Source organism: Conger conger, chromosome 5, assembly GCF_963514075.1.
Source record: "Conger conger chromosome 5, fConCon1.1, whole genome shotgun sequence".
Classification (NCBI taxonomy): Eukaryota; Metazoa; Chordata; class Actinopteri; order Anguilliformes; family Congridae; genus Conger; species Conger conger.
The window spans coordinates 15,102,719-15,121,612 of NC_083764.1; the positions used below are offsets into that span (position 1 = coordinate 15,102,719).

Consider the following 18,894-nt stretch of genomic DNA (forward strand, 5'->3'; position numbering starts at 1 on the left):
TTTTTTTTTTTTTTTATTGCATATATATAGCCTAACCAACCAGTTTAATCCCAATTGGTCAATTAATTACAGAGTAACAATAAAAGCCAGCAGACCAGCTCACCAGAATCCGGGATGGGGACGGTCTGCTGTCGAATTATGGTGACCAAAACCAAAAGTGCGCCCCTGAATGCATTATATAGCACTGCATGCATGTTCGGTTGCAATGGCGCCAGATTCAAGACGAAAACAAACTGCCATTCATCGCTGTCATCTGTACAGCAATAATCAAACCAACTTTCCCTATTCGCAGCCATGTAACCACGTCTCGCAACAGCACGAGGAACTAAAAGGTAACTGGGGGAAGTAAAAAGATGATTCAGCATTCACGTTGAAAGCGATAAGGTAATGAAATATAAACTATGGTATGATCCCACTTCACAGTTACCTATTAATAATACTATACGTCACATGACAACCCTTGAATCAGAACACCACTTCCACTTCCTGTAAACTGCAACGCTCCTTCAACAGTGATGCGCTGTATAACGCCAGTCGGACTCACCACAGCAAGCGTTGGTCTCTGTCATCATGTTAGACAGGCCCCTATGGCTGACTGAACATGAGGAAACATTACGAAGACCTGGTTGAAATTAAAAGGACAGCAGCTTACATTCCGTACTAGCGCCGATTTCTTTTCATCCTACGCATGACACGCAAGTCGCCACGGACTGTGTGTTTTTGTTTTTAGCTACTAGCAAACCTTGAAGCTACCTTACTGACGCGTTTTACCAGTCATTCCATTTTTATTAGTCTAGCATGTCTGCTTCGGCCACCGGCGAGCCGGCAGTGAAAAAGAAGCAAGTTCGTTTCGCCAGAATGGAGGAAGACGATGATAACGATGACCAAGATGAGGACACACTGTTTGACAAACGAAAGGATGCGAGGAGAGGTGTAAAGAGTGTCATGAAGGGGGGAAGAAAGCTGGCAAACTCGGGATCCGACCGGGTCGCTGTGCGAGGAAGCGGTTCGAGCGGTTCTGGAGGATGTAGTCGCTGGATAATCACCTTGGCACTATGTGGCTCTTTTCTCGGATTGGTAATGTCGATATACTAAGAGATTAATCTACAACGGTGACTCCTACCTACACCGTAAAGCTAAGCGGCCAAAATTACGATACATAAGTTATTGTTTGCATCGATGACGTCACATCTCGCTCCACTGGTTGTGGTCCGAGGTGGTCGGACATCACCTGTTAGGACAACAATCTGTAATGTACTGAACACTGAATGTAATACTGGAACGGTGCTTACAAAGAAAATGTCGTATTTTGTGTCCGCTTGCAAAGTGTGGAGGGGTTTATATTTGACTGGAGATATAAGGATATTTGTATATCATGCTTGTAAAACCGGTTGGTCTATATCTCATGTTTAACAATGGGCGTTAAAGTTAACTTATCCCACCAATGGTGTTTCCTCTGGGAGCAACAGAAATGTTTTACTGGGTTGCAATAGAAAGTGCTGTTAAAAGCTGGAGGGGCCTGACTGAGTGTGGGTCAACAGTAGCCTGCCCTCAGCCAGCTGCTAATACTCCAGGCCATCTGAATTAGGTGGTTCTTAATTCAGTGCTTTTCATGTTTAGAGGGATTATTTACCCTCTTATGTCAGAAATAGTTATGCATCCCAAGAATAATAAGTCCAATATTCACATTGTGCTTATTGTGATATATTGAAAACAATCGCATAAAAAGCGGTAACAAAACTTGCTGATTCATTTAAAGACTGAGGTGAATCAACAGGCTCCTAATTAGGTTGCTGAAAGCAGGTATTTAAGTTCTTTTATGATTTGTCCCTTCATAATATTAACACAATGCAGGTTTGGCTCGTTATCATTTGCTTGGTCTTTGAATTCTTTATCATCTACCTAACTGTTAGTTTTTGTAGCCATGTGTTCCCATTTTCATTCATTGGGAACCCATTCATTCATCTCCAGTCTTTAATTTAATCAATGAAAACATTGTTTGAAATATATCACAAAAAGCACATTATGAACGTGGAAGTTTTATTCTTTGTGGCTTGCAAAGCTATGTATAGTGTAATGTGGCTTAAGAAGGTAAATAATCCCTCTAAACATGAAAATGAACAGTTTGTTTAAATACTGGGATTGCAATTGTGGTTGAAGCAAAAACCAGCATACACAGGGAACCAGTGGTCTAGAACATGGGCACCTTAGATATACATATCAGCTAATGTTTCTTCATAAAAGTTGTAGTGCACTTTGAAAAAGTGTTCTTTAGAAACAAAAATCCCTCTTATGGAATCTTCTGGAAACTCTGAAAGGCGTTACTTTGTTTTGGTGTGTCGCAGGGGATGAGCATCTCTGTTTTGGGCCCCACGTTTGAGGACCTGGCCATCAACGTCGGAAAAAACATCAGCAACATTTCCTACATCTTTGTGGGTCGCTCTATGGGATACATTGGAGGATCTGTACTGGCTGGGCTTCTCTTTGATCATATGAATCACCACCTGCTCTTAGGTAAGGCAAATGCTTTGATTGAACCTTTGATTGAACCTCCCTTCTCCTTTCATTTGAGTTTTGTGTTTACAGTCAGAATAGAACTGCCCCTTGAACTGTGTTGGTGGGGGGGCTAGTATATACCTGGACTCCAACAGAAAGTACATTCCTGATTTCAGTACCGCAAATTCCCTGCTACCGAGAAGCCAACGAGCTTTTAGCACTACTGGCACAGAGAGCTCTATGAAGGCTCTGTGCCAGAATTTGGGATTACAATTTAACTAAATTATAACTCTGGCTTTTGTTCCCTCAAGGTAATGTGTTCTCACCCTCAGAAATCAAGGGCGGTTCAGTGATTGTACAAAGCTAACGGGATGTTTGATGTGTAAAAACAAACAAAAAAACATTAAAAATACCAGCCATTTATAAACCATGATTTTAACCTGGTATGGGCTTGGTATATTAACCTGTGTATATACCTATGTATTTTATGACATTTACTGACTTGTTTCAGAAATGCTAACCATATACGTACAGTATTCAGATATGCTTGTGAAATGGGGACAACCTTTGTGCCTTTCCACCCTTGTGGTATACAGCTTCAGCTATGTGTATTTCAATGGATATGCATATTTTCAATTGGCGTAGACACTAAATTTGGTTAATTATTAATGGAGGGAATGTGCAGTAGTTAACTGGAATTTGACCTGAATGTGCTTTTATATGTAGAAGTGTAGTTAACTGCAGTAATATGACACAAATTGAGATGTAACTGAAGCTGAACAATAAGTAGCTTTACTGGACTGAAGGAATGTTGCTCCCTCAGGCATATACACACATTGCACATTGAACAGGTGTATACAGTAAGCACACATTTTTTGCTCCTGGTTCTGTAATCTAGCACATTGAGTTTGAAAGGATACAATGACAATGAGGTTGAAGAGCAGACTGCCAGCTTTAATTTGAGGGTATTGTGCTAGATTACAGAACCCATTAATTATGGTGCTCGCTGTATACATTCCTGCTTTCTGTTTTGTTCCATTGATTCTATCAGCAGAATATATATGACATACCTGAACGTATTTTTTCCTAGGATTCTCAATGTTGGTCACCGCTTTTGGGATGTGTGCGATTCCGTTTTGTAAAAAGGCCCTCCTGCTCACAGCTCTAATGTCCAGTGTTGGCGTGTCCATGGGCGTTTTAGACACAGGTAAGACCAGAACTTTTGTGATTCTTTTTCCTCATAGTTAGGGTAAATGATCGCCTGAAACAAAATCATGATGATTGTTGTTTCTACTTCTGGTGCATAAAAAATTCTTCACACGGTGGCGTTGTAAGGATTACAGGACCAAAGCACTTTTATGTTTGTATTGTGTGACTGGTTCTCATTCACTGGCTTAAGGTTTTGTTTTCCATTGGCACTGATATAGAGGAAAAAAAAAAAAAAAAAAAATTCTTGTGTCCCTTGCTCTGCCAGGTGGCAATGTGCTGATCCTTAACACTTGGGGGGACCAAGCGGGGCCGCACATGCAGGCTCTGCACTTCAGCTTTGCTGCAGGGGCCTTCATTTCGCCCATCATCTCCAAGCTGGTGTTTGGGGACGGTCACGATCTTGCTGGGAACACGACCGTGGAAGCCAACACCGTGGAATTGTCCTCGCTGGACACAAACCGGCTGACCAAGGCCCTCGGGACAGCTGCCCGATTCCCACACAGCTCCCTGAATTCCATGTGGGCCTACATAGTGATCGGGGCCTTCATCCTGTTGGTTTCCTTCCTCTTCTTCCTCCTGTACTCCCGGACCAGCCCCTCCCATGAGAGGGCCAAGGCGGCCTCGGGAAAGCCTCTGGTGGCCAAGCGCCACAACGTCCTGATCCTCCTGCTCTTCTTTTTCTTCTTCTGGTACGTGGGTGCTGAGGTGGCCTACGGCTCCTTCATCTTCACCTTCGCCAAAGACTTTGCGCACATGGACCAGACCCAAGCGGCCGGACTCAACTCCCTCTTCTGGGGGACTTTCGCCACAGCCAGGGGACTGGCCATCTTCTTTGCGGCATGCATGCACCCGGGCAGCATGATCCTGCTCAGCCTGGTGGGATGCACACTGTCCTCCTTGCTCCTCACCCTCTTCAGCGGGAGCAAGATGGTCCTGTGGTCCTGCACCGCCCTCTACGGCATCTCCATGGCTACCACCTTCCCCAGCGGTATCTCCTGGGTGGAGCAGTACACCACGGTGACGGGTCGCTCGGCGGCGATATTTGTGGTGGGGGCGGCGCTGGGCGAGATGGTTCTGCCGGCGCTCGTGGGCTTCCTGCTGGGGAGGATACCGGAACACCCGGTGCTGATGTACCTGTGTCTCGGCACGGCCACCGTCACCTCGATTCTCTTCCCTGTCATGTACAAGCTAGCCTCGCAGCCCAACACCGGGCCCGGAAAGAAGCTCCGGGACCGGGGGAAGCGAGACCCTGAGGACAGCGAGTACCGCCAAGCATTGCTGGACTCGGGTGCCAACGAAGACGAGGAAGAGGAGGAGGGGGGGGTAGAGGGAGACAGAGGGGCGGGTGGGGATGAGGCAGACCAGTGGAATGACGCAGACTTTGAGGTCATAGAAATGGAGGACGCCGGCCTTTTGAACTCGCCCAACAAGGTGTTCCTGCCTACTGCCATCGTCGGGACCTTGGGGGATAGCCCTCATGCTGTTGTCACGACAACCTCTGTCATCTCTGGCCCATCCTCTGAGCCGACTGGCCCGTCCTCACTCTCTGATGATACCGTCACCCTGCTGGGGGACTCGCCGCGTAAGAAACTGCTGATCGCTCTGAACAGAGAAAAGAGAGACTGAGTGCCACTGCGTGCTGAAAAGGGATCCTTAAATAGACATAAGAGTCACATAATTTAGGAGTAGCTTTGTTATTGGAACAACATCTGGATTCTGTTAGTGGCCTTTAACCCTTTCAGTCCCACGCTCAATATGAAGTGGCTCCACCCAAATCCCAAGGGGTTGGGTTTTGATCAGAAAAATTTTGAGTTGAGAAGATTTAGTATGGTTTTAATAGGGGTTAAAACAATAGTATTGCAGTGATTTGACACTCTTGGGACTGAAAGGGTTAAACCACACCTAGGTGGTGTTCATCATCCCAACGTGCAAGCCTTCATGCTTCAGACAGCATCCATCATCCAACTTAAAGCTAGATATTTAACTGCAATGGTTCACAAATGCTTTCGATTGGGGTACACATCAGTTACACATATTATTTACTTAATTTGCAACCATTTGATAGTGGTTCGGTACTAATAGCACAAGCATAATTTTCCTGATTTTACTCCAATTCTGCAGTCAATTTACTGCAAGTACCCCCAGCCAGTCCAGGTATTTGAGGTGTTCCATCTCAAGGACACCTAATACACCTAATCAAGGGCTTGGTTAGTTATCAGGTGTGCTTGAGGTGGAGGTACATTAGATATTTATCAGTTGATTCCAAAGCACTGCATGAGCCCCACAGCCAAATGTCCTTTCTGTTGATGCAGTTCGTGGGTGGGCAGTTTCAGTCTTGGAGAGTCAGTGTGTATGCAGGTTTTTGTTTCTACCAATTTGTCTGCCTAAATGAGCTAATTGGCTGTATACGCCAACACTGGTTCATTCGTATATTAGATTTGTAAAATGTTTCATTTAGGGTCCTTGGCTGTCATTCGTGCGCTTATCAAGAAATGTAGCTAAAATTTCAGATGGCGTAAATGTTAGCTAGTTAAAATAATTGAGGCCTCAAGTTGACATGAAATCCAGAAAAGGATATGGTGTGAGTTGCAAACCTCTGGTCTAGTCCAAGGGTGGACTCAGTGGTCAACTGACCAGTTAAGGAATGCTTGTATTTTTTTCTATGAATTTTGAATGTCTTTTAGGGATATTTGGAGGAAACCAAAGTGTCACAGAATAAGTTTAATAGATTTGAGACAACAGATCTTTGATTTCAGTCTTTATTACCGTTAACATACCTTGCAGGCATACCTGGAATCATGTGACTAAATCACAGGTACGACTACTAATTTTCCATATTTAAAACATTTATTTCTCATGAAGAAAAAAACTGATCAAAAGCAAAAAATTAAGTTGCCATTGTGGCCTGAAATAGATTTTCTTTTGCAAATTGTCAGTGAATTGAGTATTCTTTAAATTTGTTGCAGATTTATGAAAAGTGTGTAAATGTTAAAAAGAGAATTGTGATATTGTGTGTATTGTGCTATAAAAATGTGTATATTGTAGTGATATTTAAGTTATGTCACAACTTTGTTGTTCTTTGAACCTTTTTCTTAGAATTTTGTGTCAGATCAACTAGGATACAAGTTGCTCCCGTGATGGCTCTTTACAGAATAAGATTTAAACTCATGACACAGAATGGAGTGAATGGCGAGTGAAGGTGTACAGGGTTGTACAATATATTGTCCAGTCCATGAAATCCAGTTTATCGGAAGAACATGGTTTTTCATCCTTCGTGTCATTTAGCACTATGAAACCAGTAAAAATGTGCCCAAAAGGCATTATTTCAGAGAAAACTGTCTGGGAACTTGCCTTGTGAAATATGTGAAAACAGAATAGTTGAACAGTTTTTCAGTCGAGCAACTGAACATACTATTTGTAGAGACTATGAGAACATGCGGTCCTTCAGTGATGGAGTCAAAGTGCTATCACTGGAGACTAGATTTTGCTTTCAAGAAACAGCAAGCAATGTATTTTCATACATTTAGTTTTATTATATCAATCTTTAACCTCCACCCACAGAAATGTCCATTAAAAACAAAAAAGCAAAAAACAAAAAGAAAAAACACACTTCCTTCAGATTTTTTTTTTTACAACTATACAAATACACAGATCTTGTGTACAATTGTTTGGGAAATTATAGAATCAGTCTTTACATAGGTAAAGGAACATATACCGTTGAGCATAGAGAAAGCATTAGAAATGTGTGTAAAAAACAAATCTGCACAAGGAAATAATATATACTCTCGCCATAAATTATCAAAATACAGTATTGCAACAGTCCCAGAAGTTTAAAAACTCTGACACGTAGGTAATAGTTTCTGCACTCCCAATCCCCTCCCAGTTTCCTGGAGGCTCAGAGTTTAAGGACTATTCTTTGCAGAAAACATACTTAAATAAAAACATCCTTTTCAAGGCAGGGAAAATATGGAGACAAAGCACATGGCACCCTGAAACAGAATTAATAAAAACAAGTTTCATTTTTTCCCCCCCATTATCATTAGAACTGTTTGCAAATTCTGGTGCACACTGAGAAATTGCGGCCACTTTACAAGGAAATAATTTCTATTTACAAAAAGATTTTATTTTAATATAAAAAGAGTTGAATTTAAACAGTGGTTTAATTCGTTGCCCTGGTGAGCCGGAGGGGGCCCCCTAGGGAAAAATCGGTTGGACTTCAAAGTCCAGCATTTACAAATTGCTACAGCGCTCATGAAATAGTTGTGATCGTAGAAGAGTCCTCTGATCGGACCGCTCAAAACGCCACATTGACGGAGCGAATCCGACCGCAATTCAAGCTCATTGTCCGGAGAAAACACAGATTCACTTACAACCAATAGCAGCTAATAACAATGCAGCGAATGGGAATGAGGACAACACAAGCTCTGAAAAACACTTTTTCACTGGAGGCCAAATCCAGCAACCTCCAGCTTGCTTGAAACACTTGTATAACAAATAGCAACAGGACGAAATGGTAAATCGACAGGGTTTAATCAAAGCACCATTTAAAAAAATGAGAAAAAAAAAAAAAAAAACGACACGCAAAAGCAGCTGAATTAAAAACAGCGTTTAGCACCAATGTAGCTCTGCGTGCGAGGCAGTTCCGGTTGGTCAGAACTGGTCCAAGAGTTGCCGGAGGTAGGGGCCCTTGGAGAGCTGGCGGGTGACCCGGGACAGCTTGTACAGAACCGGGCAGTCCAGGGACACGCATGGAACCTGGCGTTCGGCACCCCCGCTACAGTTCCTGCAAATCTGGAGGAGCAAACACAGAGTCACTCTGAGGTACGGGCAGTGATGCACCCGAGAAACAAACCCATGCAAATCATAACGGTAACTTATGCATGCGGCACTTAAAGGGAAAAGAAAGCTCTAGATTTGGTTCTTTGACAAGGCGTTAAATCATAACGCGTATACTCGCCTCTAGTTATTACACGCCACCCAGATACGTGGGATACCAACGAAAGGCAGACCTGTCTTTTCTGGTGTATTGTAACCTGTGAAATACTCTCAAAGTGCAAACCCCCACCTCCTGGTCCTCTTGGTTGGCTCAGTGCACCAGGCAAGCTCAGTCAAGCACAGAAAAATATTTGAATCCAAAACAATTACATATCTGACCATGGTCTGTCTTTTATATATGACAAACATAATGGGGTGCTGTGTAATAACTACAGGCTGGTCCACACGTTATGCTAGCCATTGTTTGATGATTTAACCCCTTATGGGCGGATGCGTCCTGCACATTTTATCTCCTTTAACAGACAGATGCGACACCAGCTTTGTATTTGATCATATGACCGTTTTTCCAAGACATATGACCGTTGAAATACATTGTGATTCCTAGGCATTTCTATGGGTTTTCTATAGGGGCCTTAGTCCATAAAGGGTTAAATCCTGGTAAAAGAACCAAACCTAGAGCTTTCTTTTTCCTTAAAAGTACCATATGCATAATTTCGTATTTGACCCAGGTCTGATAAAAGGCCATTAGTAAAAGCACTGGAGGCTGGAGGCAGGATGCAGGAGGAAGTGGCTCCGACGTGCGGACGCGTGGGCTCACCCTCAGCAGCTGCTCCTGCTGGCTCTCCAGCTGCCGCAGGTCCTGCTGCAGGGTGACGGCCACGCGCTGGGGCTCCGCCCGGCAGCGCTCGCACACGCCCAGCTGGGTCAGCTCGTCGCACACGGGGCAGTGCAGGGTGGTGAAATACTGAGAGATGGTTCCCTTCCTCCCCACGTCCTCCCCTCCGCCCGCTGTCGAGTGCGCCTTCTGTATCTGGGGGGAGGGTCGAGCACAGGGGTTGGATTTTTAAATGACAAAAATTCAAGAATGCAACACAGGAATTTAGAAGTGATGTAACAAGCACTACTGGTAACTGAAAGCATTCGAGCCATTAAAAAAAAAAGAAAAAAAGATGTGAAATACATGCAGAACCACTTCATAGCCTATGGCCTATAGCCTTTAGCTTTTAATGCAATTCAAATGAGTTATTAACTGTAGCAAAGCTCCACTAACTGAAGACTCAAACTGTTTTGAGTTTTATTAAATATCGAGCCCCCTCCCATCCCTCCAAGAGCAGGAGCGCTTAAGTTGCCCATACAATATATTGCCTGACCATTGCTCAATTTACCTAAAGTGGATCAGCGTTTTCCTGTCTCAGTGTTAAATTCATCATTTTCATCATGATCGGCGAAGCTAGCTTGTTCGCTCGTGTATTAGCAGGCCTGGCAGGCAGCAGTGTGTGGCTGAAAGAGATGTATTCTTCTGCAGTGTGGCACTTTCTGGCCAATTCTCTCCACCGTTGCAGACTTGATTTTCTGCCCTGGGCTCGCTGCCCAAGTTAATCAGTCTGGAGCAGGCAGAGTGCCTGAAGAAGGCAATAAATACCTTAAAGTGATAGTTCACATTGTTGATTTTTTTTTGTTTTGTTTTTTAGGCATTTATTATGTCTTTAAAGAAACTAAAACTAAAACATTAAACATTTATTATGTTTGTAGTGTATGTTTTTAACTGGCCCAGACAGTTAGCTGGGCCAGTTGTGATGCGTCTGGTGACATGGTGGCCTTTCAATAGCATGTAGAGGGCATTCAGGGGTTTGTGGTCTAAAGCAAGAAAATACACCTCAAGTAACCTCAAAACGACTTGTACAGCGACATTATGTTTCTAAAGGCTGCACATCTTTAAGCAAATGAAACATATGAAATGGATCCAACCAAAAAATAATATTAAACACAATTTTCTGAAAAATAATTGGGAAATGTACATTCAGTACAACCTCTGGAGGCATAATGCCACTGTACAAGCTGCTTTGAAGTTACCTGCAGTGTATTTGTTGATGCAGACCACAGACTCCTTACTGCCCTATAACTCCCAGTGTAAAGCTGGAGGGGCTTCAGAAAAGTCTGCAACACCCAAAGTATCATTCATTGAACTGGCTGGGCCAATTTAAAACTGAATCTGAAATAATATTAAGAAAGCTCCAGAAAGAGAACCATCCCTTTAATGTTAAACTCAACAGTGCCACTTCACACTGTTGGCCACCAGGGGGCTCCTGCACTGCACTAATCCGCTGCCATGTCCTCCAAGGTTCTCAGGCTCCATGGTAACGAGCAGTAACATTTCTCAGGAAAAGCAATTTATTTCCTGTATCAAATAGCCTGACCATGGTTGTTTTATCTAATACTTTTAACGGCAAATGGAACAAACCATCAGTATAAATACAGACAAAAATGGAAATGGTGATAACCCATTCACAGTCCACAGAGTTACAGTGTACCAGCTTTCCCATGAGTTAGAGTGGTGAAAGTATGGGGTGAGGATTTAAAAACCAAGGTAGTGATTGGCTGGAGCGGGAGAATAGGTACTCGGCCACTCTCTGGGGGGGGGGGGGGGGGGGTTGTTAATCCCAGCTTTAACACACGCTCTGCCACACTCACCCTCGGCAGCTCCTGGTACCAGCTGAAAACGTCCACCCCGATGAGGGCAAAGACTCGACTCAGGGGGGGCAGGATCTGCTTGGTGATGTAGTAGGTGGCGTTGAGCCGCAGGCTGGGGTCCTGGAGCACCTCCATGGGGCGGCGTACCAGCTGGATCAGGGGCACGCCCGGCGTTCCGTACACGATGACATAGGGCACCCGCTCTCCCACCCGTGGCTCCAAACGCCTGTCATATGTCAGCATTCGCCTGCAAGGAGCACCAGAACACTCAGGACAAGAAATAGGATCCTTCATCGTACACCCTTAAACATGTTCGGTAAACTTAACTGAGGGCATGGGCAATTTTACTGTAATATAATATTACAAATGTATCTGCATAATATATCAGTAATAGTGCAATATAGACCCCCCCTTTCCTTTTTCTTTAATTTAATTAAAATATTTAATTGTTAATCTTCTTACCATATTAGTTCACTTAAAAGCATGAGTAGCAGCATTTCATTATTTCATTCAGAAGTAAAAAATTATAATTTGATAGACATGATAGACAGTGCTGCTCAGATAAATTGTCACATACCATTCATGCATTAAATTGTATATTATTCCTTTAACCAAGCCTCTGAAATAAGTTTTTTTTTCCTTTTTTTTTTTCTCCCACTAAAGGCAGAGTTGCTAAGCAACCGTCTCAGGTACGCTGAGGCTAGTGGTGGAGTCTGCAGACAATGGGAGATGTGGAGAGTGCATTCACACGGTCGGACTATAGAAGGGTCACTGGCAAACAAAGACACAACTCAAATGCAAAGATTTCGCAGGTAAACAAGAAGTCCAGTTCAGGTACAGATACGCACCAACACATACACTGAAATGCACACAACCCTGACCACACAATACATAACACACAAAGAACCGTGAACCGTGAACCGTACATGGATGAGAAGTTGAACCCTGTCCTTGAACAAACCTGGCTCGTAAAACATTTTTTTGGATTTCATATCCGAAAGAGTGTGATTTAGCCTCACCAGAATGTGAAGGGCCCTGAATGTGAGAAAGCAGTAACTGGATGGAGGTGCATTCAGAATGCATATAAAGGAGAAGGGTGAGGTATAAAGGGGAGGGGCACACAGAAAATTGATATTTTCTTTAGCAGACCTAAGAATAAGTCTCTTGCTTTGTAAATTGCCCTGTAGCTTTGTAACTGAACTGCATTATGCGTATAGAAGGGAAGGCAGTATAATGGGGATGAGAGAGCAAAGCAGGGGTGGGGGTAGTGCCCAGACTGGTGACTGACGGGGAGGTACGGGGAGTACCTGGTGAGCTCCAGAGCTGGGACGCAGGCCCCAGGCCGGTAGGAGTTGCTGCCCCGGTACTCCTTGGCGAAGGTGAGGTCTTGCATGCTGGCCTTGGCCTCTAGGATCTTCACGCACTGCCGCTGGACGTACTGCTTGACCTGGCTGATGTCTCGCGTCTCAAACAGCAGCTTGATGGAGCGCTCCAGGATCTGGGAGGGTGGGGGGTGAGAGATGAGCAGTGGGGAAGCAGCGTTCACCCCTGACTAACTGCACACCCAGTCAACCCCACATCCCTGCTGAAAACCCCAGCCAGACACTAAACCAGGGTCATCAACTATCCAAAAAGGGCCAGTGTGGGTGCAGGCTTTTGTTTTAGCTCAGCTCTATGACTGTACTTACCAAGGTCTTGATTAAGGACCATGGATTATTCCATTGGTTGAATCGGGTGTAGTCCTGGGCTGAAACAAAAACCTGCACCAACCATACTGGCCCTTTTCAAATAAGATTGGACACCGCTGCACTTAACCTGTCTGAAATGTTTCCCATTTTGATTAGAACAATGAACAGCACTTATACAATAGCTGTGCATGTGTTGGTGAATTCTGGCATGACCAGAAAGGGGGAGTCGACGATTTCTCCCGGTTACCTTGGAAACAGCAGGGCAGCCGTCTCTGCGCACCGTCTCAATCCCCTTGGCATCAAACACAGGGTCCTTCTGGTCCAGGCTCTCATACATGTAGCCCACGTACCTCTTCTTTGTCTGCAGAATGCTGGGCAGATACACCTGTAGATGCGCGCAGGCGCACACACACACATTCACAGACACAGCAGAGTGAAAGAGCGAATAAGAGAGGATCATTTAAATCTAATGAGTCAATTGTATTTTGTGAAGCTATACACTGAAAACAACTATCTGTTATGATTGCTCCTTACTGGATGAATAATTATGATAATAATTATTGACTAATCATTTAGATGCAAATTATAAGCAAAAATGTTATTTTGTCGTCAGTGGTAATGCAGAAGAACAAAACCTCCTAAACCTTTGTGAAAGGGCACAAAGTAAAGTTGAGAGCTTGTGGTCTGGCTTCTCCGATCCCTGGCGAGGAAAACTAACCTTCTCAAACTTGAGCTTTACCGGCTTGGGGTTGGTGGCCGTCACTGCCTCAGCGATCTCATTCCCGATTTTGAAGGCCTGCTCTTTGGTGGCTCCCTTCAGCAGGACAAACATGCTGAGGGGAAAAAAGCCAAGGGGGGTGAGACGGATCTGGAGACACATCCCAAACAAGCAATGGATCTCCCAGAAGTCCACAGCCAATTTAAATCCATCCTATGCTAAGCACAGTGAGTTTGAAGCCCCATCAACTGGACTGAACCTTTCCTCTCAGAATTATGGGTGGTTGAATAACATGAAAATGGACATCACATCAGACACAATTTTACAGACAAATACAAAGACTACCAATTGGAAAAGCTCTGGCAAAAGCTTTCCAAATGGCCATGTTCTTTACAAAAGATTTAGACACAGCTAGACACATTCTACAAAATATACACAGACCCAATCCCTCTAACCCGTAAATGCAAAAAAGATAATTTCCGGCTCATAGGCCTTATAGTTGTATTCAGAAAAGCTTTTTGTTTTTTAATGTCAGCCACTATACTACTTTACCCTAACATTAATTCAAGTAGTTAGCTGGCAAATCTAGTCTCCCCCCCCCCCCCCCCCCCCCACTTTGCATTGCACCAACAGTCCAAGTTACCTGTCCGTGTCACCATACACAACATGAGCACCCCACTTCTTAGTGTCGTTGACCAGCTTTATGGCTCTCTCCAGGGTCTCCCTGGCTTTGTGAACAATACTGTCGCCGACCTGGAACAGGCAGACAGGGAGACGTTGCATTACCTCAGGTGCTCTGGGAGGCCAGTGTGTTCAGTAGTACCCAGAAAACACCACGCACGAATATAGTGCTTTTTAGAGGCAAGAATGCCCAGAACAGCCATTCCTTTACTATAACCCTCCTATTAAATGTGTGTGTGTGATTTCTTAAGAAACCTCCCCTCCGATGAGAATTTCCTCTCAGTCATGATTGATAGTCATGATGAAAATCTACCTTGCTGAATCAAGCCATGTTCTTTTGATAGAAAGAAATGCATTAATTCAGTAGACAGCTCAACAGCTTATTGCTTCTTGCCATCAACAAGACCAGACAGAAGAAGAGCCTTAATTGAATGAGATGAGACGGTTTGCAGGGGCAGTCTGAGCATTGTTGCACAGGGAGGCTCATTACCATGGGATACCAGCCAGTGCCCACCCCATCCCCTCACCTCCACACTGGGCATCCGGCCGGAGAAGTTGGCAGCTGTGTAGCCGAAGGTGACATTGGCGATGAGCTTGAGCCCCAGCTGCCTGGCGTGCAGCAGGCGACTGAGGGCCTTGTCGTGCTTGTAGGCCTTCATGGACTGTTTAACCATGATCCTGGTCTTCAGGATCTCCTCCAGCATACTGGGCAGGACCCCTTTGCGCACGGACGACTGCACAGAGAGAGACAGGAAGCTTCAGCGGCATGTCGAGGCTTTCTCAAGCGAACATTTTCAGGGATGAAAACTGACCTTCCTTCACCCATTTCAAGCAATCAGGAAAAACCACTTCAACAAAAAACCTTGTTAAATTTAGAAACCCAGAAATCTTATCTGCAGCACTTAGGAGCTTATGGCATAAGACAAGCTCATTATCTTCATCCCCGGTTTTAGAATAACCTGATGAAAGCATTCATGTCATCTTAAGCACAGCTCAGTAACAGTAGGCCGCGTAGAATCAGTTATCGGCCGCGACCGGTACCTTGACGTAGGCGACACCATTGGGCGACACGGTGATATCATTGCGCAGCTGGTACAGGAGGTCAGGGGGGACCCTCAGGGAGGTGCAGCCAAACTTGAACTCATCGTGCCTGAAACATCAGCAGAGAGAGTGTGTTTCACCACATTTCACAGCAAACCTCAACAAAACCACAGATCAAAGCATCTGCGATTCAAAACACGTCTGTGTTTCTGTGCAAAGTGCCTGATTACTGCGGACGCTTCAAACTTTTACACACGGATTTAGAATTTCGATTTTGAAAACAAAAAAACTTGAATGTCAGCTATGATACAGGCTTTATTACCCTTGTCATAATCGGTGCACGTCTCAGTAAAAAATAAATGAGACTAAAATTACTTCTTAACAAAAGAAGTCAACTGTGATATCGGTCCTGGCGCGGGAAGCCAACCGCGAGAGAAGCTGCAGAGATGAATAAAAGCAAGCGTACGTTCCCAGACTCTCCACGTGACCCAGGCAGGTGGAGTAGCAGTAGTTGTAGGCGATGACGATGGAGGGGTAGAGGGACTGGAAGTCCAGCACCACCACCGAGTTGCTGTAGAAGCGCGACTCCGGCTCCATGATCAGCGGAATGCACTGGGGCGCCCTCTGCTGGGCCCTCTGCCGCGTGCTGGGCGTGACCGCAATGTAGTTCATGGGCTTTGCGATGCGTAGCATCATCGACTCCACACGGTACTGCAAGGAGGGGGAAGGAGATAAGAGCTTTGGCTAAGATTCAGGTCCTGCAGATTGCCTTCCAAACAGTTAACACGTTAGGTTAATTTAGCCGACAAGCTTACCCAGACTGATTTACAATGTAGGAGAACTTACATGCATTCACATGATTTATGAAAGCATGTACTTGCGCCAGATCTGGCCAACAATGTTGCCAGACCAGCAAGTATCCATGTAACAACACTGAAGCACTAACACATTGTTATAAGCAAGATCTGAAATTCAAATCTTGAATACATACAGATTACATCCATAAAAAGCCCCAAGAAGAACAAACCTAAAGACATTTTTAAAATACCTAATCTGAACTAGTACAACAGGAAGGAGTATTATGTGGTGGGCATGGGAGGGGAACCACGTGGTCTGAAAATTGATTATATTTTGGTTGTCTAGACCACAGGTGTCAAACTCCAGTCCTGGAGGGCCGTAGTGTCTGCTGGTTTTTGGGGTGTTCTGGGTTCATTCAAGTCATTGATTGGTTAAAGAATCAAGGCCTTAATTGGCCTTAATTGGCAGCTGATTGAGAGGAAAATGTTAATTTTTATCCTGTGACATGAAACATTGACTCCCAACATTTTAAACTGCTCTGGATTTGGCATAAAAGCTTGTTTTTGGAATGATCTCATTGTTGGTTTCAGTCTATTGCCTGAGCACAAGGGGGAGATGGTGAGTAAAAATAATCTAATCTCTCACCAGCTCTCTTTCTGATACCTATAACCCATAGGACCAGAGTCCAGTGCACTGCCAATATCACACAGATGTTGTCCTTGTATACAGCTGAACGCATTAACACGCATTGATTGAATTGCCTCAGATGAATCAGATGTTGGTATCTAGTCTATTTTTCATGAAACCACTTTGCAGACAGAACGGTATGCTCACACACACAAGTATAGGGCTCTCACCTGGGACCCTCTGGTCAGCACATGGTAGAACTGGATGCCGAATACCCGGGCCAGTTCGCTGGTTCTCCCGATGATGTCCTGCTGTTGGAGCAGCTGCATGGTGCCACACACACGGCTGACATAGTGATCCACCATCTTCCACCTGCATCAGACAAGAGACATGGTTAACCAAGCCAATTACGAAAACACACAACAGAACAAACAATTACAGATTAAGAATTATAACCAATGGTTCAGCACACCTGTGCAGGTCGGTGGTGTGGTCGAACCAGTCGGAGAGCGTACGTGGGCTATAGAGCGGGAAGCGTTGGTGAAGGATATGGAAGGCCACATTCTCAAAGCTGTAGTGATTTAACGTCGCCTGAAAAATAAAACACCAGCAAAGTTCTCATACATTCAGACAAACCAAATTCAGATTTTTGCCAACAATTTGACTTCAACTGATAGAACAAGAAGGCACAAGGTGTTAAACAAGCTTCTAACATTCTACATTTCTCGAAAGTTGATTCTCACAGCATTTAAGCATTAAAGCTGAAGGAGCTACCTCCGTTTTCATTATTCTCCACAGGTTGATGACGATGCGGCCTATGATGTTGATTTCCGACATGGTGTCAGCGCCGTATTCATCCCTTTCTGCTGAAAATCGGTTCTCTTTCGAGTCGCCTGCAGGAGAAGGGCAGGTGGCCATTATATCACTCATAGGTCGGCCCCAACGGAAATAGAGTTCACAGTACCCTGGGGGAGATTAAAGATCTTTTCCACTTTGTGGGGAAAAATGATCATCACAATGTTCGGGATTGATTTTTACTGAAGTCTTCTCTCTGGCTCATTTGCTGCCAAGAGTTGCGGAAAGTAGAGAGCAAAAACCCACAGGCTTCCACACATTTTACTCCCAGCTGCTTGCCAAGCTGGGACATATCTTTATCTAACAATGAATGTTTTCTCCATTTTGGGAAACCCCAAAAATAAAAGATCACACACTGATCACTTTGGTCAAGTGGGAGGCTTTCTGGCAGAACCGCTGGAAGTATGTAACTTTACTCTACCTGGCACACAACCCATCCCTACCTGGCACCCTTGACAGCTGCTGGCACAGGTCCACGCCCAGCGCAGACGCCCGCTGTAGGAGGTATCCCCAAGATCGCATCTGTACCTCGTACCCAATCAGGATGTCTGGGTCAAACCTGTCGAACGTGTGTACCACTGAGATAAGACAGTCTCAAAAAACGTATTCACATTTAGAAGGATTGCTTCCCCCCCCCCCCTTTTTCACTCTCAGTGAATTCGGGCAATTGTTTCCAGACACTTAACAAATTATTTTTATCACATTGCTTTTACGGCCTGTGACGCAGTTCTGCTGAAATAATTAGTTTTTTTGTCACACCATCTTAATTTTCTGTCTCCCTCTAAAATGCGTTCCCTGCACTGGATCCTTAGAGGTCATTGATTGATTTACATCTCTCTCCCCGCAATAAATTATGCTCCTAAATCAGGTAACCACCCTTGCTTGCCGCAGTCCCTGCCACAGCTTTACCCATAAAGATCCTTCATAAACGTTATGCCATAGAAAAAAATGTGTGTGCGCGCACTGCTAGAGTGTATTAAAGCAAAATTAAGTGTCTTCTTGCCGTGTTCTTAATTTAGGTAAGGCTAGCATTTAGGTAAGGTGAAGAAATGCTGCAAACCTCCTCATTATGTTGCCAATTTCTTGAAAGAGATGCTTTTCGTCAATGGTGTAGGTGACTTGTAGACCAGTAATTCCAGATCTGACCAGTAGAGGTGCTGTACTTCTGGAACCTGCACAGGCTTAGAGATGCATCAATTGCATACATTTTCAGTGTATCCACAAATCCCAGACATGGCCAAGAAATATACACCACAAACTGTGGGGCAAAAATTCTGGCAATTTTACAAGCATTATTGCTAATTCTGTGGACAG

At 44.4% G+C, this 18,894-nt stretch overlaps 2 protein-coding genes across 3 annotated transcripts in view; one reads left to right on the forward strand and one right to left on the reverse strand.

Annotated features, from left to right (window-relative positions):
• The first annotated feature begins 516 nt into the window (after positions 1-516).
• Positions 517-6,760, forward strand: mfsd4b (major facilitator superfamily domain containing 4B). Its single transcript, XM_061243153.1, has 4 exons — positions 517-1,077; positions 2,346-2,514; positions 3,587-3,703; positions 3,971-6,760. The coding sequence occupies exons 1-4, from the start codon at positions 799-801 to the stop codon at positions 5,329-5,331; spliced, it is 1,926 nt and encodes a 641-aa protein (XP_061099137.1). The 5' UTR covers positions 517-798; the 3' UTR covers positions 5,332-6,760.
• A 455-nt stretch (positions 6,761-7,215) lies between these two features.
• rev3l (REV3 like, DNA directed polymerase zeta catalytic subunit) overlaps positions 7,216-18,894 on the reverse strand; it is a 58,113-nt gene continuing 46,434 nt past the window's right edge. The window contains exons 18-32 of one of the 2 annotated variants that reach the window (XM_061241397.1): positions 18,641-18,752; positions 18,024-18,139; positions 17,500-17,618; positions 17,198-17,316; positions 16,956-17,097; positions 15,767-16,011; positions 15,301-15,409; positions 14,787-14,993; positions 14,222-14,331; positions 13,579-13,693; positions 13,108-13,245; positions 12,480-12,670; positions 11,173-11,419; positions 9,299-9,511; positions 7,216-8,496 (exon numbers count right to left, since the gene is read on the reverse strand). In XM_061241397.1, the coding sequence (XP_061097381.1) occupies positions 8,356-8,496; positions 9,299-9,511; positions 11,173-11,419; positions 12,480-12,670; positions 13,108-13,245; positions 13,579-13,693; positions 14,222-14,331; positions 14,787-14,993; positions 15,301-15,409; positions 15,767-16,011; positions 16,956-17,097; positions 17,198-17,316; positions 17,500-17,618; positions 18,024-18,139; positions 18,641-18,752 (2,324 nt within the window). In that variant the 3' untranslated portion in view covers positions 7,216-8,355. Of the gene's footprint in view, positions 8,497-9,298; positions 9,512-11,172; positions 11,420-12,479; positions 12,671-13,107; positions 13,246-13,578; positions 13,694-14,221; positions 14,332-14,786; positions 14,994-15,300; positions 15,410-15,766; positions 16,012-16,955; positions 17,098-17,197; positions 17,317-17,499; positions 17,619-18,023; positions 18,140-18,640; positions 18,762-18,894 lie in introns of both variants that reach the window. The other variant, XM_061241396.1, reaches the window with a different exon arrangement.